General features: G+C 50.8%; 1 protein-coding gene and 1 non-coding gene across 2 annotated transcripts in view; both read right to left on the bottom strand.

Moving 5' to 3' along the window:
* Window positions 1-655: 655 nt before the first annotated feature.
* The window catches only part of TMEM132E (transmembrane protein 132E), a 50,749-nt gene continuing 26,671 nt past the window's right edge, over window positions 656-24,733 (bottom strand). Inside the window, exons 2-9 of the mRNA XM_049771363.1 lie at window positions 12,869-13,799; window positions 11,124-11,270; window positions 10,716-10,908; window positions 9,340-9,483; window positions 7,354-7,559; window positions 4,717-5,005; window positions 2,784-2,975; window positions 656-2,016 (exon numbers count right to left, since the gene is read on the bottom strand). Of these exons, the coding sequence (XP_049627320.1) occupies window positions 976-2,016; window positions 2,784-2,975; window positions 4,717-5,005; window positions 7,354-7,559; window positions 9,340-9,483; window positions 10,716-10,908; window positions 11,124-11,270; window positions 12,869-13,799 (3,143 nt within the window). The 3' untranslated portion in view covers window positions 656-975. The remainder of the gene's footprint in view (window positions 2,017-2,783; window positions 2,976-4,716; window positions 5,006-7,353; window positions 7,560-9,339; window positions 9,484-10,715; window positions 10,909-11,123; window positions 11,271-12,868; window positions 13,800-24,733) is intronic.
* On the bottom strand, window positions 17,519-17,622 carry LOC126026689 (U6 spliceosomal RNA). Its single transcript, XR_007501917.1, has one exon. It is a non-coding gene; the product is annotated as a U6 spliceosomal RNA (small nuclear RNA).

Raw genomic sequence — 24,733 nt, 5'->3', positions numbered from 1 at the left:
CGTGTGTACATGTATGCATGTGCAGAAGGAAGACACAGAGCCAGCTGCCTTGTCCTGTCTGTTCTCGGGGAGCTGCTGCTCCCACCCCTTTCCATCGCCTGCATTTATTTCATTAAAAATCTGACACAGTGGAGGGTAAGAACCCGAGAGAAAAGTGACCATGGGATGGGCAGGAGATGCCGGCTCCCTTCTCTCTGCCCACCCTGAAGTTCTTCACAGAGTTCCTGGTGCCTCTCCCACTCCCACCCACTCCTGGGGACAGGGCAGGGAGAGAGGGTGCTAGGCCAGAGTGGTCAGCAGAGTGGAAGGAGCGGCTAAGGCGTGGTGCTGACTGTACTGTGGGAGTTGGGGGTGCACCGAAGAGCCCCCTGCCTTGGCGCCTGCCCACAGCCTTGGAGGCACAGGAGGGAGCCAGGCTCTCTCAAGGGGGAGAAGCTGCTTATAGACAGCTCCCAAGTCCTGGGAGCCACAGATGTTACAAGTGGGCTCCCTACCCCCATAATGTCCCATCCATGGCAAGATCCTAGGCAGGGCAGGCAGCTGCCCTGTCCCCACCCTGCAGGACAGAAATCCCTGAATAGTGGTTTGAGAAAAGTCTTTGTGCAGCTTGAGACACAAACGCCCCCAGAATCTCCCCATTGGGAGGGAGAGAGTGGTATGCAAGGGCGTGGCACAGTGTGAGTCCACCTGGCCCCAAGCTCAGCCTCCTTCTTGCCTCCTTGGAGGGCTGCAGTTTAGAAAGGGTGGACAGGGTCCAGGGTTGCACTGCTCCAAGAGAGCTCCAAGCCCTGCTCCAGTGGGAGCACAAAGGGTCCATCCAGCGTGGGGCGGTAGGGAGGCACCCCTCTCGCCCAGAGCAGAACTGAAGCAACAGGCATTCAGATCCACCACTGGCCTGCTCAGGGTCATGGGAGACCCCTGAGCCCAGCCTACACCGTAGTCATCACCTCCTCGTTGTCTGGGGTGGCACTTCCTTTAGGCAATCTCTTTGATTCTGCGCAAGTAATTGTGCAGGTCTGGCTGGGGAGCAGGCCGCGTGGTGCCCGTCACATCTGGGCAGCCCCAGCCTAGACCCTCCTCATCTTCCTCGTCCTCTTCACCGGCAGGCACCGAGTCATAGGCCAGCTCCTCTGAGGGCAGCGTCGTGAAGGTGGAAAACTTGACCCGCTTGCGTTTAGAGGTGGGTGAGCTGGCGGGGTCCTCAGCCTGGTCCCGGGCTGAGCCCCCCGACGAGCCGTCCCCCCGTCCATGCACCTGGCTCTGGACGCTGGTCTGCGAGCTGCCGCTGCTGTGGTGGTCACCGTGGCAGCAGGCGGGCACTGTCTCCAGCGGGTTGCCCACGGGTGGTGACAGCTCCCCCTGCACCCTCAGGGGCTGTCCGTTCCCCAGGAACACCCAGTGGTGGGAGTGGTCCATGCTGGTCTGGCCCTCAGGAGGGATGCGCTTATGCCGGTAGCGCAGCACGAAGACGATGCAGTTGATGAGGAAGACGAGGATGGCCAGGCAGAAGACGCCCAGCAGCGCGTACATGCCAATCTCCAGATCTGTCAGGCCCCTTGGCATCTGCAGAAAGCCAGTGGGCAGTGGCAGGAAGTTATCAGTGGGTGGTGCTGGAGGACTGCCGGTGCTGGGGAAGAGGCCTGCAGTTCCTGGGGGTCTGGCTCCCCTGGCCTCATCCTCACCCCCGCTGGGCCCTGGCTGGCTAGGACCCGGGTAGTCATAAGTGGGGTCCTCCTCATCCCGCCCAAAATGCACCCTCAGGCTTATGGGGGTTGTGGCCAACACACTCTTGCGCTTGGTCTTCTGGCAGCTCTCGGCGATGGTGAGCTCGGCACGCAGCAGGTCTCCTGTGCCCTCGGCTTCTGCCACTACCAGTGGGAAGGAGCGGTCCTGGGTCACTGTAGCAACCCGCTGGTCCAGGCTGCTCACCAGCAGTCCATAGTCCCGGGGGCTATAGAGGGAGAGGGGGGCCGTGGTGCCATCACTGTAGGAGAGCCAGAGGCTCAGGAGGGCTTCCTGGAAGAGAAGGTGAAAGGATGAGAGCGCGGCGTCTGGCCACTTTTCTTTTGGATCCTGAGTTGGGGAGATTTTGGGCACCAGGTCTTTCTGGCAGGTGCTCTGGCAGATGCACTGGATTTTTAGAGGTGGGGATGGGGTGTATGTGACTCTTCTGGAGGGGCTTCACAAGGGTCCCAACTTGTCTCACACTTTCTCTCTTGAAGAGCTGGATATAGGTTCGCCCCCTCTCTCCAAGTCTGTACCTGGCCTGAGCACCTCTGACATTTGGACCCCGCTCTGCCTCCATCTACACCACACTCCTGAGAACCTGCCTCTGTGCAGAAGATAGAGTGACCCACAGAGAGAAAGGGCTAGCCTGAGGTCACAGGCAAGCAGGTGCAGAGAACTCCTGTATCAGCACCCACTCTCTGTGGCTCCACCTGCTTCCATTTCCACTTCACCTTGTAACCATTCCCAGAGTGTCTGTGGGAGCCATCTTGGGCCCCCAGTGAGAAATATTTCAGGTTGAAGAGAGCAGAGGGTCCTGTGAAAATGTAGGCACAGGAAGAATATAGCAGGTTGGGAGGGTGTAGGCCAGGAGCTCCATGTCAAATGTCTGGTATAGATGGCAGGGCAGAGGTGAAGAGGGGCAGGTTGGGTGTGCAGGTCATGGAAGACAGACAGTTCTGCCATTAAGATAAAGGACTCCTTGGGGCACTCAAGCACAAGGGATGCAAAGACCCTGAAGTTCCATGTACCCCTATGAGGGCAATGTCCGTGCTTACCTGCTTAAGGAAGCTGAGTGTCTGCTGGGCAGCTGTGGTGGCCAGGATAGTGTGGCTGTTGCCAGGGCTGGGCCGTAGGGACAGGGCGAGGCTGGCCACCACCTGTGCTTGCAGCTGTATGATGCTGACCTTCTCTTCTGTCACTGTCAGCAGCGTCTCTCCAAGAACAGACTCGGTCAATGGAGACACCACCTGGGCCAGAGCAGGGTAGGAAGATATCAGGAAGGCGGCTCCCTCTGGGGTCCTCATACTAGGAGTCCACCTGAGGGCCTGCTGGAAAAGAGGCCTGGTGGAGGGGCCAAGCTAAGGCTGGACTCTGGTATGCAGCTGGGAGCTGGGTTCTAGGTGACCTGCCTAGTATTGGGCAGCAGGCAGGTGAAGGCAGCAGCTCCTGCAAATGAAAGCCAGTAACCACTGCTCTGCATCAGCATTGGGGAAACCTTAGGGAGACTGTGTGCAGGGTCAAAGGGCTTCTGGGAGATTCCAGCTGATTCCTGCTGTGGGTCAGGGAGATAAAGACCATGTATGTTGTTCATTTAATATTTAAATTTTGCTTGTTTTGCAGTCACACTAGTGGCACTTAGGACTTATTCCTAGCTTTGCCTTAAGGAATTACTACTGGCAGTGCTTGGGGGATCATATGCCATGTTAGGATCCAACCAGCATTGGTCACATACAAAGCAGCTGTTTATCCCACTCTCCTAGCTCTCTAGGACCTGGGAATATAGGTTTCCTTTTTTTTTTTTTTTTTTTTTTTGGTTTTTGGGCCACACCCGGCAGTGCTCAGGGGTTACTCCTGGCTGTCTGCTCAGAAATAGCTCCTGGCAGGCACGGGGGACCATATGGGACACCCGGATTTGAACCAACCACCTTTGGTCCTGGATCGGCTGCTTGCAAGGCAAATGCCGCTGTGCCATCTCTCCGGGCCCTCCTTTTTGTTTTTTAATGAGGGGAGTGGTAAAGATAGTATAGGGACTAAGGTCTTGCCTTACATGTGGCAGACTCAGGTTCCATCGCTGGTATAATATATCGCCTCCTCAGGGTAACCAGGGGTTACTTCTAAGCTCTCATTCAGGAATATCCCCTGAATACCATTTAGTGTGATCCACAAACCCAATGAATAAATGAACAAATAAGAACCCTCCCAATTCTTACATTAGACCCACTGTTTCCAAGAATAACTGCAGGCTGGTCTTAGTGCTTGGGCACAGTGTTCAATCTCTTTATGAGAGGGATTTCCATCCAGGCACCTGACAGCCCAGGAGAAAAGTCCCATCTGAGTTTCTGAGAATGACCTTTCCTGGCCATGAGGCTGACTTGTCCTCTCTCTGCATTCCTCCCTGCTAAACACTGGTCTCATCCTGAGCCACACAAAGCTGAGAGGTGTGTCAGGCAAGGCTCCAACCATCATCAAGGGGAAGTGAGAAGTTAGATCTTTGATGGTGATTCCAGACCAACAAGCAGGTGAAGAAGAAAGAGATTTTCTAGGGGTGAGGGGCTTACAAATATGCTCAGGGTGTCCCGAAGTCACTACTAGCAATTCTCTGCCAACTATGTTGGGTGATTGAGTATGAGGGTCAGGAGTGATCCCCATGGGGTCTAGGTGACCTGCCTAGTATTGGGCAGCAGGCAGGTGAAGGCAGCAGCTCCTGCAAATGAGAGCCAGTAACCACTGCTCTGCACCAGCATTGGGGAGACCTTAGGTAGGGAGACTGTGTGCAGGGTCAAACGGTATTGTACTGGTACTGCAATGCGTAGGATTCACCAGGGCCACACCTGTGGTGATTGGTAGTTGTGCCAAGGGTTAGGTTTGTGCATGACACCTTCCCCAGAAAGAATGGTTTAGGAGTAGTTGGGATTGCTCCTGGAGACTGAGACACCAGGTCCCTCCCATTCCAGGTCAGCGAGGTCCCAGTTCTGCCCCAATACCTACCTTGAAGGGTGTGGTGCCTGGTTCCAGGCCTGCCAGGGTGTTGCTGTCCACCATGCGTGCCACCCGGGGGTCTCCCACTCGCATAAAGTCACTGACCAGGTCGGTAACCTCCACCAACCAGTCTGGTCCCAGCATGGGGACCACCTGACCGGTGCCCTCAGATGATGTGGTGTGGAACTGGGTGAAGACCTGCAGGGTGGCGTGCTGGTACTGCAGGGTACAGCCTCGGCTGGCACTCTGCCGCCGCTCCTCCTCCTCTTCATCATCATCTTCGCTCTCCCGAGCTGACCTGCATAGGAGACATGTGCTCTGAAGGTACCTCCCTAGCCAGCCTTGTGGAACCTTCCTTCTGTCTCTGACTTCCTGGGAGCCAAGGCTTTCAGAAACTTCTCTCTAAGAAAGAACCTTCTTGCCTCAAACGGATCCCCTTCCACCTCTGATTGGATCAACTCATGCCCAGAAATTGCTGACATCATTTTACCAGGAGCTCTCTCACTTTTTAGCTCCTCATATCCCTATCCTCTCAAAGCAAAGACATCTCTGGCTACAGAGCAATGTGGAATTTGGCCCAATGGTGGTGGTCTTGCTAAGGAAGGCATCAAGCAAACCCATAATGGTGGGCCTGGAGATTCCTTGAAAAATATGGCATGATACCTCTTCAGAAACAATATTGCAAACCACTGTGCCTACAAGGGAAAAAAAGGAAAAGAAAGAAAGAGAGAGTGAGAAGAGAGAAAGAAGGAGAGAGAAGAAAAATGTCTGCCATAGTGGTAGGCAGCAAGGAGGCAGGAGGGAAACGGGACAGTTGTATCAGGAAAGGTGAAGGGTGTTGGATATTTTATGACTGAAACTCAACCATCAACAATTTTGTAACTGTGAAATAAAAAGTATATTTATCTACAAAAATAAACAAAAACAAAACAAAAAACAAACAAACCAAAGGGGGAAAAAACCAGGGCAGGTGCAACCTAAGCTCTTCTTGTTGCTCAGAAACATGAAGAGAGAAACTGAAGGAAAAAGGAGTAAACTGAACCAAATTAGGTCCTGAGGCTGGGGGAACTAGACAGCAGATGAATTCTGGGGAGAGTGTGAGAGGGTGTGGCAAGAGCATCTGAAGGACTCAAAGACCAGAACATTCTTTCCCATTAGGGGCTCTCATCCACACTCTCTAGCTTCATCCTCACATTATGGAGACTGAGGCAGGCAGAGGGCATGGCAGTCTTTCAGCCACACACCCAGGGCCTAGCAGAGTCAGAGCTGAAACCAGGCCTGGCTGACACCAAATGGCACCACATCCTTATTATTCACAGCAGCATCAGCAGCACATGGGAGCTGGTCAGAATAACGGAATCAAGGACTCAGTGATCAGGATCCTAACACTACCCTCAGATGATTCACATGAACTTGGAGGTCAGACAGGCTCCAGACTACCCTCTCTCTTCGGAATGGAACCAAATTCAGCACCCTCGTGGCTGCCAGCTTCCCTTTCCAGCCCTGCTCAGCCTGCTCTCAGCTGCCTGCCATTCTTCTCTTCCCGGCTGGATCTTCTCCCTGGCAGCAATGAGTGGGTGAGACAGGGTGCTGAGCACCCAGCCACATGCTGCAGATAGGTGCAGGTGCATTAGTCACCGTGTGCTGGGCAGAGACACACATGTGCCAGCATTTGTGCACCCTCCTGGGTGTCTGCTGCCTCCCTTCTCTGCTAGCTCTTACCCCATCTCTCCATCCAATAATATTCCATCTGTCCTTTAAGCCCTCACTTAGGACTCACTTCTTCCAGGAAGACTGTCCTAACTTCTCTTGGTTCTTTACTTTGTGTCACTCATTTTTATGAACATGGGGTTTCCCGGATGCCTCCAGTACCAGAGCTTGGCTATAATGACTTGGCTGCCAGACCCAGAGTTTGGCCAGGTCACCAGTCTCATTCCCTTCCATGATCCATTAAGATTACATAGCATTTTATTCAAGAAAAGCATCTTTATTGCATAACTGACCTGTGCACTGTGTGCAGGAAGTCCTCACTTAACCTTGTTGGTAACTGCTCAGAAACGGCTACGTTAAGACAAACAATGCTTAAGGCAGCTTCTCTTCCCATAAGTTGATCTAAAAGCAATGAAGTTTCTACAGCCTATTTCTGGTCATAAAAATATCCCTGAACTTCTAAATAAAAAAAACACTTCTAGTATTAAATAATGCCAAATTCATTCTCTAACATACACATTCCAGTTCAAGGGTGCTGCTGGCCCCATGAAACCTAGCATGGATTCCCAGGGCTTAAACAGGATGGAGGTCTGGATAAGGAGATGCAGAGAAGCCTCACACACACACACAAGTGCATAAGCACAATGCATGGGACCACGTACAAATTCACTGAGCATCTTTCAGATGAGGGAGAGATTTATGTAGACATGGGGAAGCCACGCAAACCCCACACAAACAGTAGCCCCTGTAGGGACTGGTGCTTCCCCTTATTAGTGGGTACTAATAGGGACCCCCAAACACTCAACCTTGAAACACCCCATGCAAGGACCTTCGTGACACCTTGGACCTTAAATCTCAAGTTGTAGGCAGACACACAGGAGCTGAAGTTGCATGCACAAGCCCTAGCCCAGCTCCTGAGTGGGTGGGGGACAGTACCTCCGGTCTGGGAGGATGGGAACCCTCCAGCCCTTCACTTGGCTGAGGCGGGAGTCCGAAAGCTCGATGTGCAGGGGCAGCTTGGGAACCCAGACGGTCATTTCCAGCGGGGCTTGGAGCATGTCGTAGCGGAAAGTGACCCTGGCATTCATAGAGCCTCGAGTCTCCTTTCCACTCACAAACACATAATCGCAGCTGCTGGAAACCTGGGGAGGAGAAGCAGGACCAGTGGGCACAGCTTGTTCTGCATGTCACTCTGGGGGGAAGCATGGGAGGACCAGGAAGACCATTGGAGGGAACGACAGTCACCGAGGCTGGAGAGGAAGGAGGGATACATGTGGACACTTAGAATTCCTCTGCAAAGTGTCACTTCCATCTATTCCTGTGGCCATTCTACTCTGCAAAGACCTCCCTGGAGAGGGTTGGGGGCCTTTGCTCTACAGCCCCAGGTCCAATCATGTGTGATTTTAGGGATCTGCTTCTGACTTGTCCTCTCCCTCCCCTATATGACTAAGCAGGCTCTGGAGCAAATCCTGGACTGGGAAGCCACTGTATCAACAGGTGTGTGTTCTAACAGATACCACTCTAACAAGGCAAAGGCAGGGCTGAGGAACAGGACCACGGCACCTCCTCCCAGCCTAATGGGCAGCTGGTTTATTTTGAGCAAGGGGGCAGGCCGAGGCATGTATGGAGAAAGGAGAGAGAAACGGGTCCTGCAGGCAAAGGTAGGTGGAAGGTGCCAGCCCCTAGGCGTGGTTTTCCCACACGTATGCCCATCTCCATAGTAACATGCATTTCTTAATGTTCCAGAGGGCCAGGAAGCCCCCTGAACACAGCATGGCGGCTACTGTGCCCACTCATGGAGATGATGCTGGGAGAGATGAGCCTCGGGCCCACACACATACCTGGCACTACCTGGACTCAATCCAGTACCACCCACCAGTCCTTGGACCAACTCTTGCCCCCTGGGCATCACAACCAATCTCTGAGCTGATGATACCTGAAGATGTGTGTGGAATTCAGGTTCATCTGTGTATTGGGAGTCCCCTAGACCTCTGCAACCATCAAGAGGATGCATGGAGTGGGTGGAAGTAACGTGAGAGGGCGATCCTGTCAGAAATGTTCATTTTCCTCTGCATAAGGCAGAGTATTCCAGCTGAAGGTTGGCAAATTCCATTGAGAGTGTTGGCAACTGCTTTAAAGAACCTGGACAAATCTCATTGAGAACGGAAACAAATTCTGTTTAGAATCTTTGCAAATTCCCTTTGGTGTGGAAGCCAGCATGACACTGCTGTTGGAATGGCTTTGTGGTGAGGAATGTGGAGTTCAGTGGGCTTGTGAGCAGCAGAAAACCCCGGGGATAGGGGAAGGTTTCCAGTCACAGAGGAATGTAGGTGTGATACCCTCAATCTGCTCGGTTTGCCTGGATGCAGGAGGATGGATGAGCTAAGCCTCAGGCTTGTGGGGAGTATGGAGACAGAGGTGGGAATAATTGTAGGCCCAGAGCAGTGAGTCAGAGGAAGGAAGCCCCCCTCCCCTCAGTTCTCTTTCTGCTCCTTGTCCAGACATTTGACGGTGGTGGCAATGGAGGCTGGTATACACAGGGGGCAATGCAAAACATGGGACCCAGAAGGGGTGTGCAGAGGAGACAGGAGGAGTAGGGGTATCTGCACAAAGGTTGAGAGAATGTCTCTAAAGGGCATTTCTCCTTCTCTTCCCATGTCCCAGTGCCTGGTCTGCAGGGCACAGTGGGAATCAACAATGATGGAAATTGAGCAGAGTTCAAGCTAATTCTCTTCCACATTTTTACAGAAAAACTTCCAGGACTGGCCAGACATGGCCAGTGCTTCTTGGGTTGTCTGCATCCCTTCCCCTTTTTATCTCCTCTACTACTAGGAGAACCTGCCCTAGAAGCAAATTCCCTTCTGGTCTGAGGCTTTGCTCCCTGGGAAAGTCTCAGTACTTTCAGAAAGCCAGAAAGCCCACCTTAATGATGTCCTCATTGTCGGACTCACACTCCACCAGGGCAGAGACATCTAGGACAAGGCCGGTCACCTCGATGGCAATCACCTTGACAGGGATGGCCACTGTCCGGCCCGTCAGGATGGCTGTGTTGATGATCTCAGTATCCTGGGGAAAAGGAATTTTCTGATTGAGGAGATATGATCTTATGTTCTCATAAGCAAGCCTAGCTCCTGGCTGTCTCCATGTCTCAGAAGTGCATCCTTTCCAGGGCACACTGGATCCCACCCATCACACCACTCATCCAGAACTGCCTTGATATTGCTTTGTTGCCTCAGTGTGGTCCTTCCCCAACCATCTTCTCTCAATTTTGTGGGTGCCCAGAGGTGGTCCTTCACAGTCTTTATGGCCCATGGTTTTCTTCCCAAATCTGCCTATGAGCTTACAACTCTCTTTCTAGCTTGCAGCTTTGTCAAGGATCTCCACCCTGTCTTTGCCTGTGTGAGCCTTTTGCCATTATGACCTCCAGGGATATGTCTCCACGTCAACTTCTCTACTTTGTTTTTTTTTTTTTGAGAACTTTCCAAATGATGGCTGGGGATCTAGGGTCCATTTAAGGCAAAATTGGCCCAGAGGTGTGGGCCACACAGTTAGGGTTTGGGTGGACCCAGTGATGCTCTGATGGTCTACTCTGATGGAGCTTGGGATCACCAGAGCCATATCCAGTGGTCCTGGGTAGTATGCGGTAACAAGATCTGAGTGTGACCTTGTGCATGTGAGGCAGGTGCTCCTGCCCTTTGAGCCACCTCCCCTGTCCCTTCTCTGTCCCACTCAGTTTGTGTGTTTATGTGTGTGGTGGGAATATGCATACATAGGCACATCCCCACAAATACCCCCACCATCATGCCCACATACAGCACACCACATCCACACACATACCAATATCCACACATATATATGCATAACCTCATTCCCACCTACCCCATACCCACATCTATACATACCATCATTATCATCTACCCTATATCCATGTCTACACACATATTCATACACCCCATTCCCACCTATCCCACAGCTAATTCCCATACATCCTCACTCATATATTTATATCCAGATACCCAAACACATATATCCACATACCCTCATGGCCACCTACTCCATCCTCACCCCCACCCCCACACATACATATATTCACACATATATTCCCCCCCCCCACATACCCATATGCTCACATAGGCACCTACCTCACAGTCCCACATACATACCCACACCCAGACACCCACACTCATTCACACACACATATATCCATACACTCACATCTGCATATTCATACAATCACACCCACTTCCCCACTTGGCAGACACTTGCACTCACACCCAGACTGCCTGGTCATTGCTCACCATGGCAAGGGGCAAGATGGCCTGCACATCCCTCTGGATAACTGTCAGTTCAGTAACTGCCCGCTCCAGGTCAGGCAGGGCACCATGGCCACGATAGTCAATATGCCACATGATCCTGCGCTTGACTGACTGGCTGGTGAAGTTCTCCATCTCAAAGTCCAGCTGTAGGATCTCCAGGGGTCCCTGGTCCTCCCTGTGGGAGATAAAAAAAAGAAAGGCTGGGAGCAGCTCTGGAGCCAAGGGTATGGGGTGGCAGCAGCACTTGGAGCCTCCCCAGCTCTCTAGGTGCTCCAGCATCCCCATAAACTAATCCAAGGCCTCACAGACACCGGGCACCTGGCCTCACGTAGCCCAATCCTCTTCAGGTGCCATCCTGCAGAGAGGAAGCTGAGAGGCTGCTCCACTCACCATTGGGGCAGGGGGGTGCTTTTGTCCCAGGACACATCCACAGTGGCTGTTGAGTGCTTGGCACCAGTCAGAAGCTCTGATGTCACGTGCCATTGGCCACTCCGTGATCTGGTGCCTAGAAGAGTCACACCCTTCTTTGCCTTCACCCTAGATCAAAGGGATCGGAGAAGAAAAGATTGAGGGTCAACCTGGAGTCCTATGACAGGCCCTGTGATTGCAGAACCCTAGGCTGGGGCTAAAACAAGGAGAAACAGATGACCTGTCACTCAGAATTCTAGACTCAATTTTCAATATTAACCATGTATCTTGCATCATGGAGCTGAAACCTCCGACCCCCCCAGTGGCAGTTACAATCACTTCACCCATATCTCTGCCAATTCCTGCTGTGCCTCTATTTACATACCTCAGTGGCAGGGGACTCACTTCCACACACATTCCATTTCATTCTTACAAAACTTCTGTGGACTAGAAGCCTTTTCCCTACACTAAGCTGAAACACACCCAGCTTAAGGTTTTGGTTAGGGCAAGAAGATAACTCTTTTCTGCTCCAACACAACAGTTGTGGCATGCAGGGAAAGAGGAACCTTCAAGGGTCTTCCTTTCTCCAATTCCTTCAGTGATTGATTTTACTATAGTCTGAGGCCCACTCATATCCTAGCCATGCTCTTCTGGACACAGAAGGTATAGTGGCCTAGTCTCAATGCAACATTTCAGCCATGCTCTGAGTAACACAGACTGAAGTAGAATGGTCGTCGCCTCCTGAGTTCTGTATGCACTGCTCCTGCTTTTGCAACCTGAAGTTTCTGATGACTGAAATCAAGTTCACCTTTAGGTATCAGACTGAATCAGGTCCTGAACTTTTACAGAATCAGTTGCAATTTTTTTTGGGGGGGTTACACCAGGCAGTGCTCAGGGGGTTACTCTTGGCTCTATGCTCAGAAATATCTCCTGGCAGGCTCAGGGGACCATATGGGATGCCAGGATTCGAACCACTGACCTTCTGCATGCAAGGCAAATGCCTTACCTCCATGCTATCTCTCCGACCCAGAATCAGTTGCTTTTTAAGGTCATCTACTCATCATACTGAAGGAAGTTGGAAGCTAATGGTGGTATTTAAGGTTCCTTGCAGAATGCTTGGGTTATGGGGGACATGTTTTGCAGGGGTTTGTTCTTGTGATCTCACCTATTATTGCTCAGATAGTGAACTCCTACTGTGAGACATCACTATATTTGGGGGCTATAGGAACAGAGTTAAGACTCTCACAAATTTTCAAGCTGTGTCTGCCTCTAGGTGTCCAAAACACAGAGATAACCACTTCCTCATCTCCCTCTCCTAGCAAAGGTCTGGGTCATGGAAGCAGTCCTATTTATTTCTCCTTTGGCTCCAGGCAGAGAAGCTGTTCTGTGATCTCTACACCTCCTCTTTAACCTTGACCTCTGCCTCTAGGAACGAGCCAACAACCCCAGTTCTATCATTCTTGATAGCCACGAATGAATGCAGGCACCACCTTTTCCAGTAATGTCATTTCCGGTAAGCTAAGCACCAATTGGGTGGAAATGCTTGCTGCCACTAGACAGGTGGACAGCCTGTGTCACGGTTAAGTGCCACATCTTCCTGAGAGTGCTCAAGTGATGGTCCGCAGAGCCGGGGCTAGGACAGTGAGCAGGCAGAGGTTTTAGGGGTTCCTACCGGGGCTCAGAGATGGCCTTGGAAGGGAAGCCGGGGAGCCCAATCACTGCCTTACCTGAGTGTGAAATGCTCCACACTAGGACTGGAGGGAGAGGAGGAATTGGGGGCCAGGTAGAGGAGGATGCTGAGCACCTCCCCAGGCTTCAGCGGCCTGTCCGGCAGGCGAATCATCAGGTTACTGTCCAGCCTATGCTCCTGCAGGCTTCTTTTCGGAGGTGGCCGGTACAAGCTGATGCTGCCTATGCGTAGCAGGGGATGCTGAGTAGGGCTCTCCGCACGGGCCCCCAACCCAGGTCCGGGTCCCCTGCGGCTGCCTCCACACCCCCCTGATGCATCTGGGGCGTGCAGAGTGTAGTAAAGCTCCGCCTGCTGACTCTCCCCGGCGGCCTCAGGCTCCAGCTCATCCAGGACCTTGCGGCGGGCCGTGGGCTGTGAGGCTGGGGCAGGGGGTCCGAACCAGGCCAGGGGCAGCTCGGCCCGCACCAGACACGTGGCCAGTCCCCCGCTAAGGCGGCAGGAGCTCTTGACCTCACGGGCATCTCGGAAGGCGTGCAGTCGAACACAGGGCAGCCTTTCGGACACGCCAAAGTCGTCCCAGTCCCGGCCTGCCACGTAGAACAACACCTGGACCACGGGCTGCGAGGCAGGCACGCGGGTCCGGACGATGAAGGCCCGCACCTTCCAGTTGACCGTCAGGCGGTCGGGGATGTCCAGGGTGCTGGAAGGCTGCAGGAGCTCCCGGGCCACCACCTGGCTGGTGCTGAAGGGCCCCAGCGAGACATTGAGGACGGGCAGCTCCTTGGTCTGGAACACCACGAAGGGCTCGGAGCGCTGCAGGGAACCGTTGGCCAGTGTGGGCGGCGGTGGCCTGACCTCCCGCAGAAAGAAGGCCAGCCGCGTGTGCGACAGGCGGTAGCTGACGGGCAGCACAGGGCTGGCTTGCGGCGTTGATGGGCTGGGGCTGGCTGGGTGGGAGCGGCCTGAGGCTGGGGACAGACAAGAGAGACCCGGGTGGTCAGTGAGTCAGCTAGCAGGCAGTCCAGCCTCCCACGCGCACAGAGTGGCATGATCCTGCCTCCCTAACACACACACACACACACACACACACACACACACACACACACACACACACACACACACACACACACACACACACCATCATTGCTGGTCCGTTAATCTCTCCTCACCACGCTTCATTTCAGTAGCTGTAGCATCTCAAGCTAATATCAATACAAAGCATTGTGAAGCTTTAAAAGGCTTCAGAGTCCAGGGAGGGAATGTGTGTGGCTCAGTGGCAGAGATCAATCTATGTGGGAGGTCCTGGGTTTAATCCCCAGCATTGTAAACCAACTGAAAAAAAATTTTTTTTTAAAGACGGCTTTATTCCCTGGGGTTCTCATTTGTAAAACTAGTATAAAAGTGGTCTTGGCCTCCAGTGCGTGAGCATGAGGACTCAGCACAATTTGGTGTTGAAAGGGCTGAGCAGAAGTGAGCAGCGGGCAGTGCCCCAGCAGTGTGGATTCTCCCCATTCACTGTACTCAGCACCCAACTCAGCGTCCTCAGATCCTCCTTGGAGGTCAGCATCATCAACTTCTCCCTCAGGCTAACCAGCTGGCACAGCACCTTCTCTTGTGTAGGAGCCTGGATAAAAGGGGTTCAGCAGCAGGACTTGAAACTGGTGCCTCCTAACTCTTAATCCCAAGTGCTTCCCAACTTCCAGCTGCCTCATATGGCACAGGGACCTTTGAAAAGTCACATATCTCCCCAGTCCCCCTTGTCCATCCTAGACATACTAAGATTATTAGTCTCCTGAAGTTGAATGTGGGCCTCTGGTTTGACATCTTCCTCACTCTCTTTCCACTTAGGCTCCTGTCCTACCTCTTGATTGACAACTAGGTCCTAGGCCCTCATTCCAAGCCCACACTCCAGGCCCACATATACATCCCTTCATATTTGCCAGCATAGATTGTTTCTCCCATACACAGGTAGGACCACGGTTGCCCCAGCCTTCCAGAGTCTCTGCTGTACACAGTGACGGAACAAGAAGGCACAGGATGTGGAGGCTGGGGCTGGAGAGGCAACCCAGCAGTCTGCCATGGATCAGGCATAAACCTTGCTTATAAAATCAGCTTCTCACTCCTGGAAGCCTGCAAGGTTGCAAAGGCACCATTGACTGTTGGGGTAAATCAGTGAGGAAGTGCTAGATAAATCTGCAGTCCAATGTAAGTGTGTGCTATCCAAGGTTCACTTCTGCTTACAAAATAAAGCTGCAAGTTGACTTCCACTTGAGTGTGACCTGCAGTCTGTCCTACCCAGCATCACTTTTCCTAGCTACGTGCTCAGGTTAGCATACCTAGACAGTTCTAGTGATGCTGATGTCATCTAGCTTCTAGCTTCGAGCATCTAGTGGATGCCCTCTCCCTTCCTCTGCTCTCTGGGCCAAACACTGCCTGTTCATGACTGCCCAAACCTTACTTGGAACCTTTCACTAGGGTCCTATTCCAGTGCCTCCTCCTTCATGCAATCCTCTGAGTCTTGACTCTAAGACTTTCTCTGAGCTTTCCTCTTCCCTGAGGAGCCCTCTCATCATGACTAATGTGTTTGGCCTTGTCCCAAGCCAGCCTTTAACAGGTCACAGTGAATCTACCAGGAGTGAGTCACAGAGATCTGTGTTCTCAAGCAGGAGACAGCTCAGCATGACCGGCTGGGGTGGGAGGGCACATGTGTCAATGACTTTTCAAGCTCTGCTCCACTGTTGGTGAATTCTGGACATGGGACAGTTCCACAAGTACCCAGTACAATCCCACACAAATGTGATGACCTCAGAATCCTTCCTTTTGAGGCGCTGGGTTCTAAGACATATTCTATAAATCATGGCTCTATTCTCCTTTCCCAGACCTGGGGGTAGTTAACAGTAGTGTCTGCCGTGCTCCAACATGAGATGTAGAGTTTGGTCCCTTTATCAACCCCTATGTCATCCCAGAGGCTCTATCTTTTGGTATTCTGAGTCTCACTACAAAGTGGGCAATTTCTGTGAGACCACATCACATGTGTACAGCAGTTTTTTGTTGCAATAATAGAAAAAATGGGAAGGGGATCTTTCTTTCTTTCTTTCTTTCTTTCTTTCTTTCTTTCTTTCTTTCTTTCTTTCTTTCTTTCTTTTTCTTTCTCTCTCTCTTTCTCTCTCTCTTTCTCTTTCTTTCTTTCTTTCTTTCTTTCTTTCTTTCTTTCTTTCTTTCTTTCTTTCTTTCTTTCTTTCTTTCTTTCTTTCTTTCTTTCTTTCTTTCTTTCTTTCTTTCTTTCTTTCTTTCTTTCTTTCTTTCTTTCTTTCTTTCTTTCTTTCTTTCTATCTTTCTTTCTCCCTTCCTTCCCTCCTTCCTTCCTTCCTTCCTTCCTTCCTTCCTTCCTTCCTTCCTTCCTTCCTTCCTTCCTTCCTTCCTTCCTTCCTTCCTTCCTTCCTTCCTTCCTTCCTTCCTTCCTTCCTTCCTTCCTTCCTTCCTTTTTTTGGTTTTTGGGTCACACCCAGCAGCGCTCAGGGGTTACTCCTGGCTCTATGCTCAGAAATCGCTCCTGGCAGGCTCCTTGGTCCTGGCAGGAGGACCATATGGGATGCTGGGATTTGAACCACTGACCCTCTGCATGCAAGGCAAACGCCTTACCTCTCTAGCCTCCTCATTATTTATTTTTGTTTTGGAGGTCACACCTGGTGGATCTCAGAAACTACTGCTTACTATCTGAGAATGACTCTTAAATGATGCTTGAGGTACCAAGTAGAGCTGGAGATGGCACTTAAGCCTGCAGCATGCAAACCAGATGCTTAGCCCCGTAAGCCCTTTTCTCTTGCCTCAAGGGAAATTGTTTTTGTTAGTTATTTTAAATTACTTTAAATTAATTCTTTCATTTAATCACTACGAGATACACAGTTACAAAGTTGTTCATGATTGAGTTTCAATCATACATATACTTTTCTTTCACCACTGCACATTTCTCATCACCAGTTTTCCCCAGTTTTCCTCACGCTCTTCCTCTTCCCTCTTCCCTGCCTACTTCTGTAGCAGACATTTTATTCTCTTTCTCTTTCTTCCTTTTAGACACTGTGATTTGCAATATTATTACCAAAGGGGATATCATACATATCTGGTTACCGCCTTTCAGCACTCAGTTCTTGTCCAAAGTGATCATTTGCAACTATCATGGTCATCGTGATCCCTTCTCCGTCCTAACTGTACTCCTCTTGGCCCTCATTTCTATTGTCTTTGGATATTATCATACTATCTTTTTTATGTCCCACAAATGGAAATTGTTTTTAAAATGAGGTGATTGACTCAGAGGTCAGGTGTTCTGAGATGGGTGGCTTGAAGTTTCCCAGCTCCTGCTGAGTGGCCGCCAGAATTCAGAGAATGTCCTCTGTTCCTGGCAGCCCACTTTTTCTCAGTCCAGCTCTATTTTCCATACTCTGCTTCTGAGCCCTCCTTCCCCACCCTCTCTGATGTTACCCCTTCATTTTTTTTTTTTTTTTTGGTTTTTGGGCCACACCCGGCGGTGCTCAGGGGTTACTCCTGGCTGTCTGCTCAGAAATAGCTCCTGGCAGGCACGGGGATGGGACACCGGGATTCGAACCAATCACCTTAGGTCCTGGATCGGCTGCTTGCAAGGCAAACACCGCTGTGCTATCTCTCCGGGCCCAACCCCTTCTTTTTTTTTTTAAATATGGAATGCTTCACGAATTTGCGTGTCATCCTTGCGCAGGGGCCATGCTAATCTCTGTATCGTTCCAATTTTAGTATATGTGCTGCCAAAGCGAGCACAACCCCTTCATTTTTAAGGGGTATAGATACTCAGGTGGTAAGAGAGAGAGAACAGCAGAGTCCAAGAAGAAGCCAGTGTATATCTGGGAAATCCATCCTGACTAGTGAAAGCCCTGCCTTGGGCAACCTGAGATAGGTGTCTACAGACTGGGGAAAGCTGCCTGAAGCTGGCTGTGACATCCAGAGGAACAGCTGAAACCAGCCATCTCCTTTGGAACCTACAGGAAATGAGCCAACCAAGACAAGCACTTACATTCCAGGTTTCCCCTGCCCTGGCTCCACTCCCCAAGTTACTTCTTTTCATTTTGAGTCTCAATTCTACTTCTGAAATTCAGATGGTGATTCCACAGGACCATGGAGCTGAGCCCAAAGGACAGGAGTATCCTGAGACCTGTTGTAGGCCCTGCTAGACTGAGAACAGTAGCTACCAATGTACCCTGCTACGGGTGGGTCTTTGTGATCAGGGAGCTGGATGTCCAACCAGTGCACAGGTGGGGTACTGTGCCTGTTTACAAGCCCTACAAGCCCCCAGAGGCTACTTAAGTGCACTTAGTCCCCTTTGACCCTGCCACTATCCCCACTTCCGGGCTGGCCATCTGGACTCCTTGGAGGTGGCATGGGGGCAGGGCCAGTAACTGGGCAATGGACATGGTTGGGTGTGGAGGGGGGGCTGGAGAGAAGTGTGCATGAAGCCTCTTGGCTCAAACTCCTTCCATCTCTAACCTGGAGGACACACCCAGGGCTTCAGGGTTTGGAGCTAAGGACAAGGTGTGTCTGGTGCTTCAGGTGGTACCTCCTACTCCCCAAGGATCTCCTCTCTGGCTGGTCACTCCCAGATATCCTTTGTACCTTTTCTTCAGGCTCAGAGCAAGGGAGCTTATTGAATATATAAATGAATCAGTGTGGAGATAAAGGCCAGGCAGGCTGGGGGCTATCTCCCTCAATCTAATCAAGATCAGATGCCTCCTGCTTCTATCTCTAATTGTCCCCAAATTAAAACTAATCGCTTGCAAATCAGAAAAAGGGGAAAAATTATCATTAGCTCAGGTGAGTTTGAGGTTTAGACAAGGCCAGCTGGTAGGGCCGAGGGTGCTAGATTGTGCTCAACTGTGTTGGGGGGCTCACCTGTGTTGGGGGGCTCACCTGTAAGTGTAAGTGTGCAAGAATGTGTGTGTCAGTGTGAAAGTGCATGACTGTGAATGTACATGCAATATGCATGCATGTTAGATGCATGTAAACGTGCAAGTCTGTGTTTGCAAGTGTGAGTGTCCATATGTGTTTATGTGACTCTGTGTGTGTGAGACAGACTTATTGGATGTCAGCCCTTGAGGAATCCCCCAGCACTTGCTCCTGAACTTGTCTGAATGTAAGCATCAGCTAGAGCAAACAAAAGAAGGGCCAAGAGATTCTAAGGTGGGGACTGAGGTGAAACAATGAGAATCTCCATAGAGAAACCTGGCAACGGGTATGTTTATTAAGCACCCTGCAGTGCTCTGATAAACTTGGCAATGTTCTACAAAAACAGTGATCAACGGAGTGCAAGAGATGCTGAAGGGACTGGGCTCTGGGAGTGCTGACTGAAGGCAATGGAGCCCCTTTCAGAGAGCTGCCAGGGTATAAGTGAGTGAAGTACCCTATGGATTTTTAGGAGCTATGGTTGACACTAAATATGAGCATCCTGGGGTCCACATAGTTCATGAACAAGAGACCAGGGATAGGCTAAATCCAATGATGATGCTGCCAATCCAGCCCCATGAACCTAGGCCCACTGAGGTGGTGTGACCTGGCCTAGGCTGGCTGCAGAAAAGGAAGAGATGCAGGAGGAGCAGGAATTCGCCCTGATGGGGCTTGGGAGGGGGTGCTTCTCCAGGCTGACAAGCAGAGACTTAACTTCAAGCAAGCATGCTATTGCTGCTCTCAGCCCCCATTCTTCTGCCCAAAAGAATTACCAACTCAGAGCACAGTCTTCAAGGGGCAGCTCCAGGTAACCCTGGAGAAAGAATTTTTTTTCTTGGCTTTTTTTATTTATTTATTTTTTCTGACCTAGCTGATCCCTGGCGTTAGCAAGGACCTTCTCCGGCCCACTTTTCAGAGGGGAAACTGGCAAGTTTTCTGGAAAGCAATTTTAAAATAGAACTGAAAAACCGTAAACTTGCTCATGTTCTAAACTATATGTGCCCTCTAACTCCTCTATCCCCACCTCTTGAGAATCTTGCAAGCAGACTGTGCTCAGAGATTTTTCTAGAAAGCCATACACCCCAGTGTTATGCTTATCAGTAATTAGCCACAGCCTCCAAGTCCAAAAGCTGGGACTGGTTCAATAGAAGCAAATGCCTCTGAATGGATAAAAGCAGACATTATAGATCAAGTTTTCAAAAAAAAAATATTTACTTGGGTGGGAAAATGCTCATGAAAGAATTTGCACTAAACAAAGCAGGGTGAAAAACTGGCTCTGTGGCAGGAAACCAATTTTATATAAAAATTTGTGAGTCCTCGGGAGAAAATGCTTGCAAATGCTAATGGGGGTTATCTCTGGGGGGTGGGGATTACAGGGCGATTGCTATAGTTTATTTCATGCTTTTATGTATTTCCCAGTTGTCTGCAATGAACACGTATTGCTTGTAAAATTAGAAGGAGAACAATAAATGTCATTACAAATGAAGAAGCACATTTGAAGCTGCTCCAAGTATTAAAAAGAAAAAAAAAAAAAAGGAAAACAATTTAAAGAGTAAAGATGAGAGAACCCTTGTATTTTTTGAGTCCACAAACTTCTTTTCAAATCTTAGCTTTCCCCCTCTTGGCTGTGTGGTCTCGGACAGGTTATTTTCCCTCTCTGGGCCTTAAATTTTATGGAAATACCGTAAAACCAGGATGAGCAGTAGTAGTTTATGGACCCTTCCTGACTAAGCAAATTGTGTGGTGTGGTTCCTGTTACAGAGTCGGTGATGACGCTTATGGATTCATTGATTCACCCACTCAACCGTTACTGGTTACTTAGTTCTGAGAGGAGGGATGTGCAAGCCTCTTTCTTACAGCACATGGTGCATTATTGAGCTCAGGGCACTTCCTCTGTTTGGCAATTTAAGTCGAACAAGTACAGACATGGCAGACTCCTCAAGCTTCAGGTCCAATCTCTTCAAACACTGCACCAAAGTTGGAAGGAACACTAGTTGCTGGGATCCTAGAATTCAATTCAGAAAATTCTGTCACTAACCTGCTGTATGACCTTGGGCACTTTCATGCCCTTCTGGGCTTGAATTTCCTTAGGTGGAAGAAGAGGTTAATTTCTTCTCTGCTTGACACACAGGGGACCTTAGGATGGGCAGGAGCCCTCTGTACAGAAAGTATGATGGCTCCTGGGGTAGGCAGGGGGCAGAACATGTGGGGAGGTAAAGGCTGGGCACAGCGTTTTCCACATACTGGCCTCCCCTACCAAAGATTTACCAGTCATCTGGGTTTTGCACACAGATGCTGGCCTTGAAGCCAGCTGGACTCTCTTCACTGACCTGGCACCTTGCAGTGTCTTTCTCGAGGTTGACCAGTCAGGCAGGCTGATCCCTATAGGCCTGGCTTATGGCTGGAAGTGGACCACTCTGCTTTTGCAGGGGCCCAATAGAAGATTGGATTCCTTAAGGTCTAGATCCAACCCTACATGAACTCTATGTACCTTCCTCCTTCACCAACTGACCATGCTCCCACCAAAGCAAGTCCCTCTGGGCAAGGCTCTATTTTTCCACCACTTTGGAGTCCCTGTTTACTCTGGCAATAAAGAAATCAGTTTTCCTGAAGCTTGAGCTGGATGAGCTGTGGGGGTCAGTAAATGCTGCAGAAGCGGAATAATGAAAAACTGCTGTGGGGCAAGTCAGGAGGGACCACCACAGTCTCCCCAGCAACCTGTAGCCCACAGGTGCTTCTTGCTGGTTCTCCTGGTAGGCCACAAATCCTGGAGAGGCAGCATCTGTCACTGATGGCTCCTGTGGCTGAAGCACACTCTGGAAGCAGAGAATGGGCAGCAGAAGGGGACCCCTCCCCCTACCTCTCCCAGAGACTCCCAGCTGCTCATTCAACTTCCAGAAGCTCTGGTGGTCCGTGAGAAGTTCCCTGTCCTCTGCTTGGGTCTGCCTATCTCCTCATTAAGGGGTGTCGGGCTCTTTTGTGCCATAAGGAAACTGAGGACCCTCTATTTATCTGGTTCTACATTTATTAGCCAAGTGAACTTGAGCAGTAAATTTAGCTCCCTTCTACCTTGGCCTCCTAAATTGCAAAATGAACTGAATCAGCCCATCATTCACCACTTTGAGAATGAAGTGTGCACAATGCGAGCTTACTGAAGGGCCATTCAGCCAAGCCCCCATTAAACATGCAGGGATTGTTTGGGCACCATTCTCATCATCAAAAGGTTCCCATGTAGACTTCTGAGTCGGTGACTGGCTCCTGATCCAGAGAGGCACAAACTCAACCCTCATCTCAGGGCCATCAGAGCTGTTCCTTAAAATCTGTTGCTTTCTTTATCCAAGGCTGCCAGCACAGAGTCATGAATGAATGAAAGAATGATTGGGTGGCCCCAGGAGGTAGAGTGTCTGCTAACATGCATGCATGCATGCACACACACACTCAGTTTTATGCACACACACGCACAATTGTACATGTACACACCCCCACCTGCACACTTCTAAACTCACATGCTCTCTAATGTGCACACACTTGTACATACACTCACTATTATGCACACAACACTTGTATATGTACATACTTCCATGCACGCGCGCGCGCGCACACACACACACACACACACACACACACACACACACACACACACACGCCCCTGTCTCCTCCTATCCTACATAGTGCTCTCCTAGCCCCTCCTCTCATTTTGCTCCTTCATCTTAAAATCCTTCCTGCCACTGGACCAGATGCTGCAGTTCAGCTGAGCCTCTCATCAGCTGTGACCTTCCCTAGTGGAGAATAAGGGAGCAAATCAGAGCGCTGCAGGCAGACAGACAGAGGAGGGGGAGGAGTAAATAAATATCAGAGAATGAAATAATGAACCACGTTGAGCTAGGCTGGGGGCTAGGAATCTTCTTGAGAGCCCAGTGGGGGCTGGGACACTAGAAATTTCTTCAGGCCACAGACCCCTGCTGTTGTGAGCTGCTGCTCACACATGCCTGCTGGCACTGCCACCAAGTACTGTTCCAGGTACCTCAGGTCCAGGGAAGGCAGCAATCACTTGCATGCAACCTGGCAGATCTGGAGCCCCTGCCTCACTCTGCTAGCCCTGGGTTGTCACTGCCAGCAGAAGCAACTCTGGGTGCTCAGAAGAGGCACTATCTGTCCCTGAAAATGGATTGGACAAAGGTCACCTTTTTCTTCCAGTCTCTGCTTTTGTGGGAGTCATATCTACCCCACCACCAAAGAGGCTGAGAATGGGTAGCTCGGGAGGGGGCAGAAAAGAGGGGTCCTAAGGAGATGAGTGTGGGAAGGGAGGCAAAATAGAAGCCTCTTCCTTGTGCACAGTGAGCACACAGTAACTGCTCTGCATGTCTGCCTGGTGAGTGGAGCGACCTTTAGTCTGTCTGTCTGAATGGAGGCTCTGACAGGTGTGAGGACAAAGGCCTTGTGAAGCAGGCAAGCCTCCTTCACTCCAAGAACAGCTCATCACTTTCAAAAACCTGAAGGGAAACTTCCTCACCCCTATACCCAGCCCCTACTATAGGCATCGGGCCCAGCTCTTGGCCCCTGACTCTGTTTCCAGATAACTGCCTAATGAGAGTCCTTTTTTGTGGTGGATGTGGGAGGGATACTGAGGAAGGAAGTCCCAAGGAACTCCAAGGAAAACTGTTTTCTTTCATGTTTTGTTTTGTTTTATTTGATTTGGGGCTGATGCTAGGACTTACTCCTGGCAGTACACTTAGGAATCACTCCTGGTAGTGCTCAGGAGATCATAAGGATGCTGGAGATGGAACCTGGCTTAGCTACAAACAAGGCCCTATCCTCTATGTTATTGCTCTGGACCCTCCAAGGAAAACTATTGGGGACAAAGGGAAACTGTTGGGACAGAGGTTTTCCTATCCTCTGCTGCTTACCACAGTTCCAACTATCCTCATGGAAACTCTACCTCACTCCAGAAGCCTTGAGCTTCTGTAGGTCTAGGATTCCAGATTTCTGGAAGAGCATACAAGGACTGAAGGATAGAAAAAGGGCAACTGGAGGCAAAGGCCTTCCTTTCTTTGGCCAGGCCCCCTGACCAAGTTGGGGGCAAGCTAGTGGGGCAGCCACCACAGCCCTCACACAAGGAGGCAGGAGGGCCTGGATCCCCCCCTACACTAGATACCAGAAAATCCCCCCACCCTGGACCTGGGAACCAGGCTTGGCCTACTCGACTGACCTGCCTGGCTGTAAGAGGAGCATGGGTTAGGGGCTGGAGAAACAATGGCTATAAGGTGCTAGGATCTGGCAGGTGCAGTGAGGAAAGGAAAGAGAAAGGTAGGGCTGGAAGGGGATTTGGGGAGAGACGGGACAGAGGGAAGAAGCAGGAGAGGTGGAGCGAGGCGGTATGAGGCTGGCACCCTCTTTCTGGCCTGGCAGCCAGTGGGAAAGAAGGGTGAAGAGGAAGTGGGCTGAGGTGGGGGAGAGGAATTTTGGGATGAAGTGGGGGGTCCAGGGCAAATATGGCAAGATCTGGATGTCTGGCCTGGGAGCAGAGATGCTCGGGGGCTGGGAGTGGAGCGGGAGGGGAGCTCTCGGAGTTACACGAAATGACTAATATGCTTTATCCTAATTATAGCTGAGCACACTGAGCTTCCCGCCGGCGCAGCCGCCTGCATCTCCTAATAAACAATTAGCACAAACAACGGAAAAAGAGTGTGTGTGTGTATGAGAGAGAGAGAGAGAGAGAGAGAGAGAGAGAGAGAGAGAGAGAGAGAGATGTGTAAGAAAGCATTTCCCATGCTTGAGTGTGGTGTATGGAGGCTGATTTGGAGCCTAGCCTTGGAAGGACAGCAGAGATGGGGGCTTAGCAAAGGCACAGGAACCCAGCTCCAATATCAAGCCTGCTTGTTGATGGAGTGCAATGCACTGCTGAATCCACCTATTGCCACCACAGCCAAAGACA

The sequence above is a fragment of the Suncus etruscus genome, chromosome 1 (assembly GCF_024139225.1).
Source record: "Suncus etruscus isolate mSunEtr1 chromosome 1, mSunEtr1.pri.cur, whole genome shotgun sequence".
NCBI lineage: Eukaryota > Metazoa > Chordata > Mammalia > Eulipotyphla > Soricidae > Suncus > Suncus etruscus.
The sequence above is the reverse complement of the archived record's forward strand: the minus strand, read 5'-3'. Positions and strand labels throughout refer to the sequence as shown.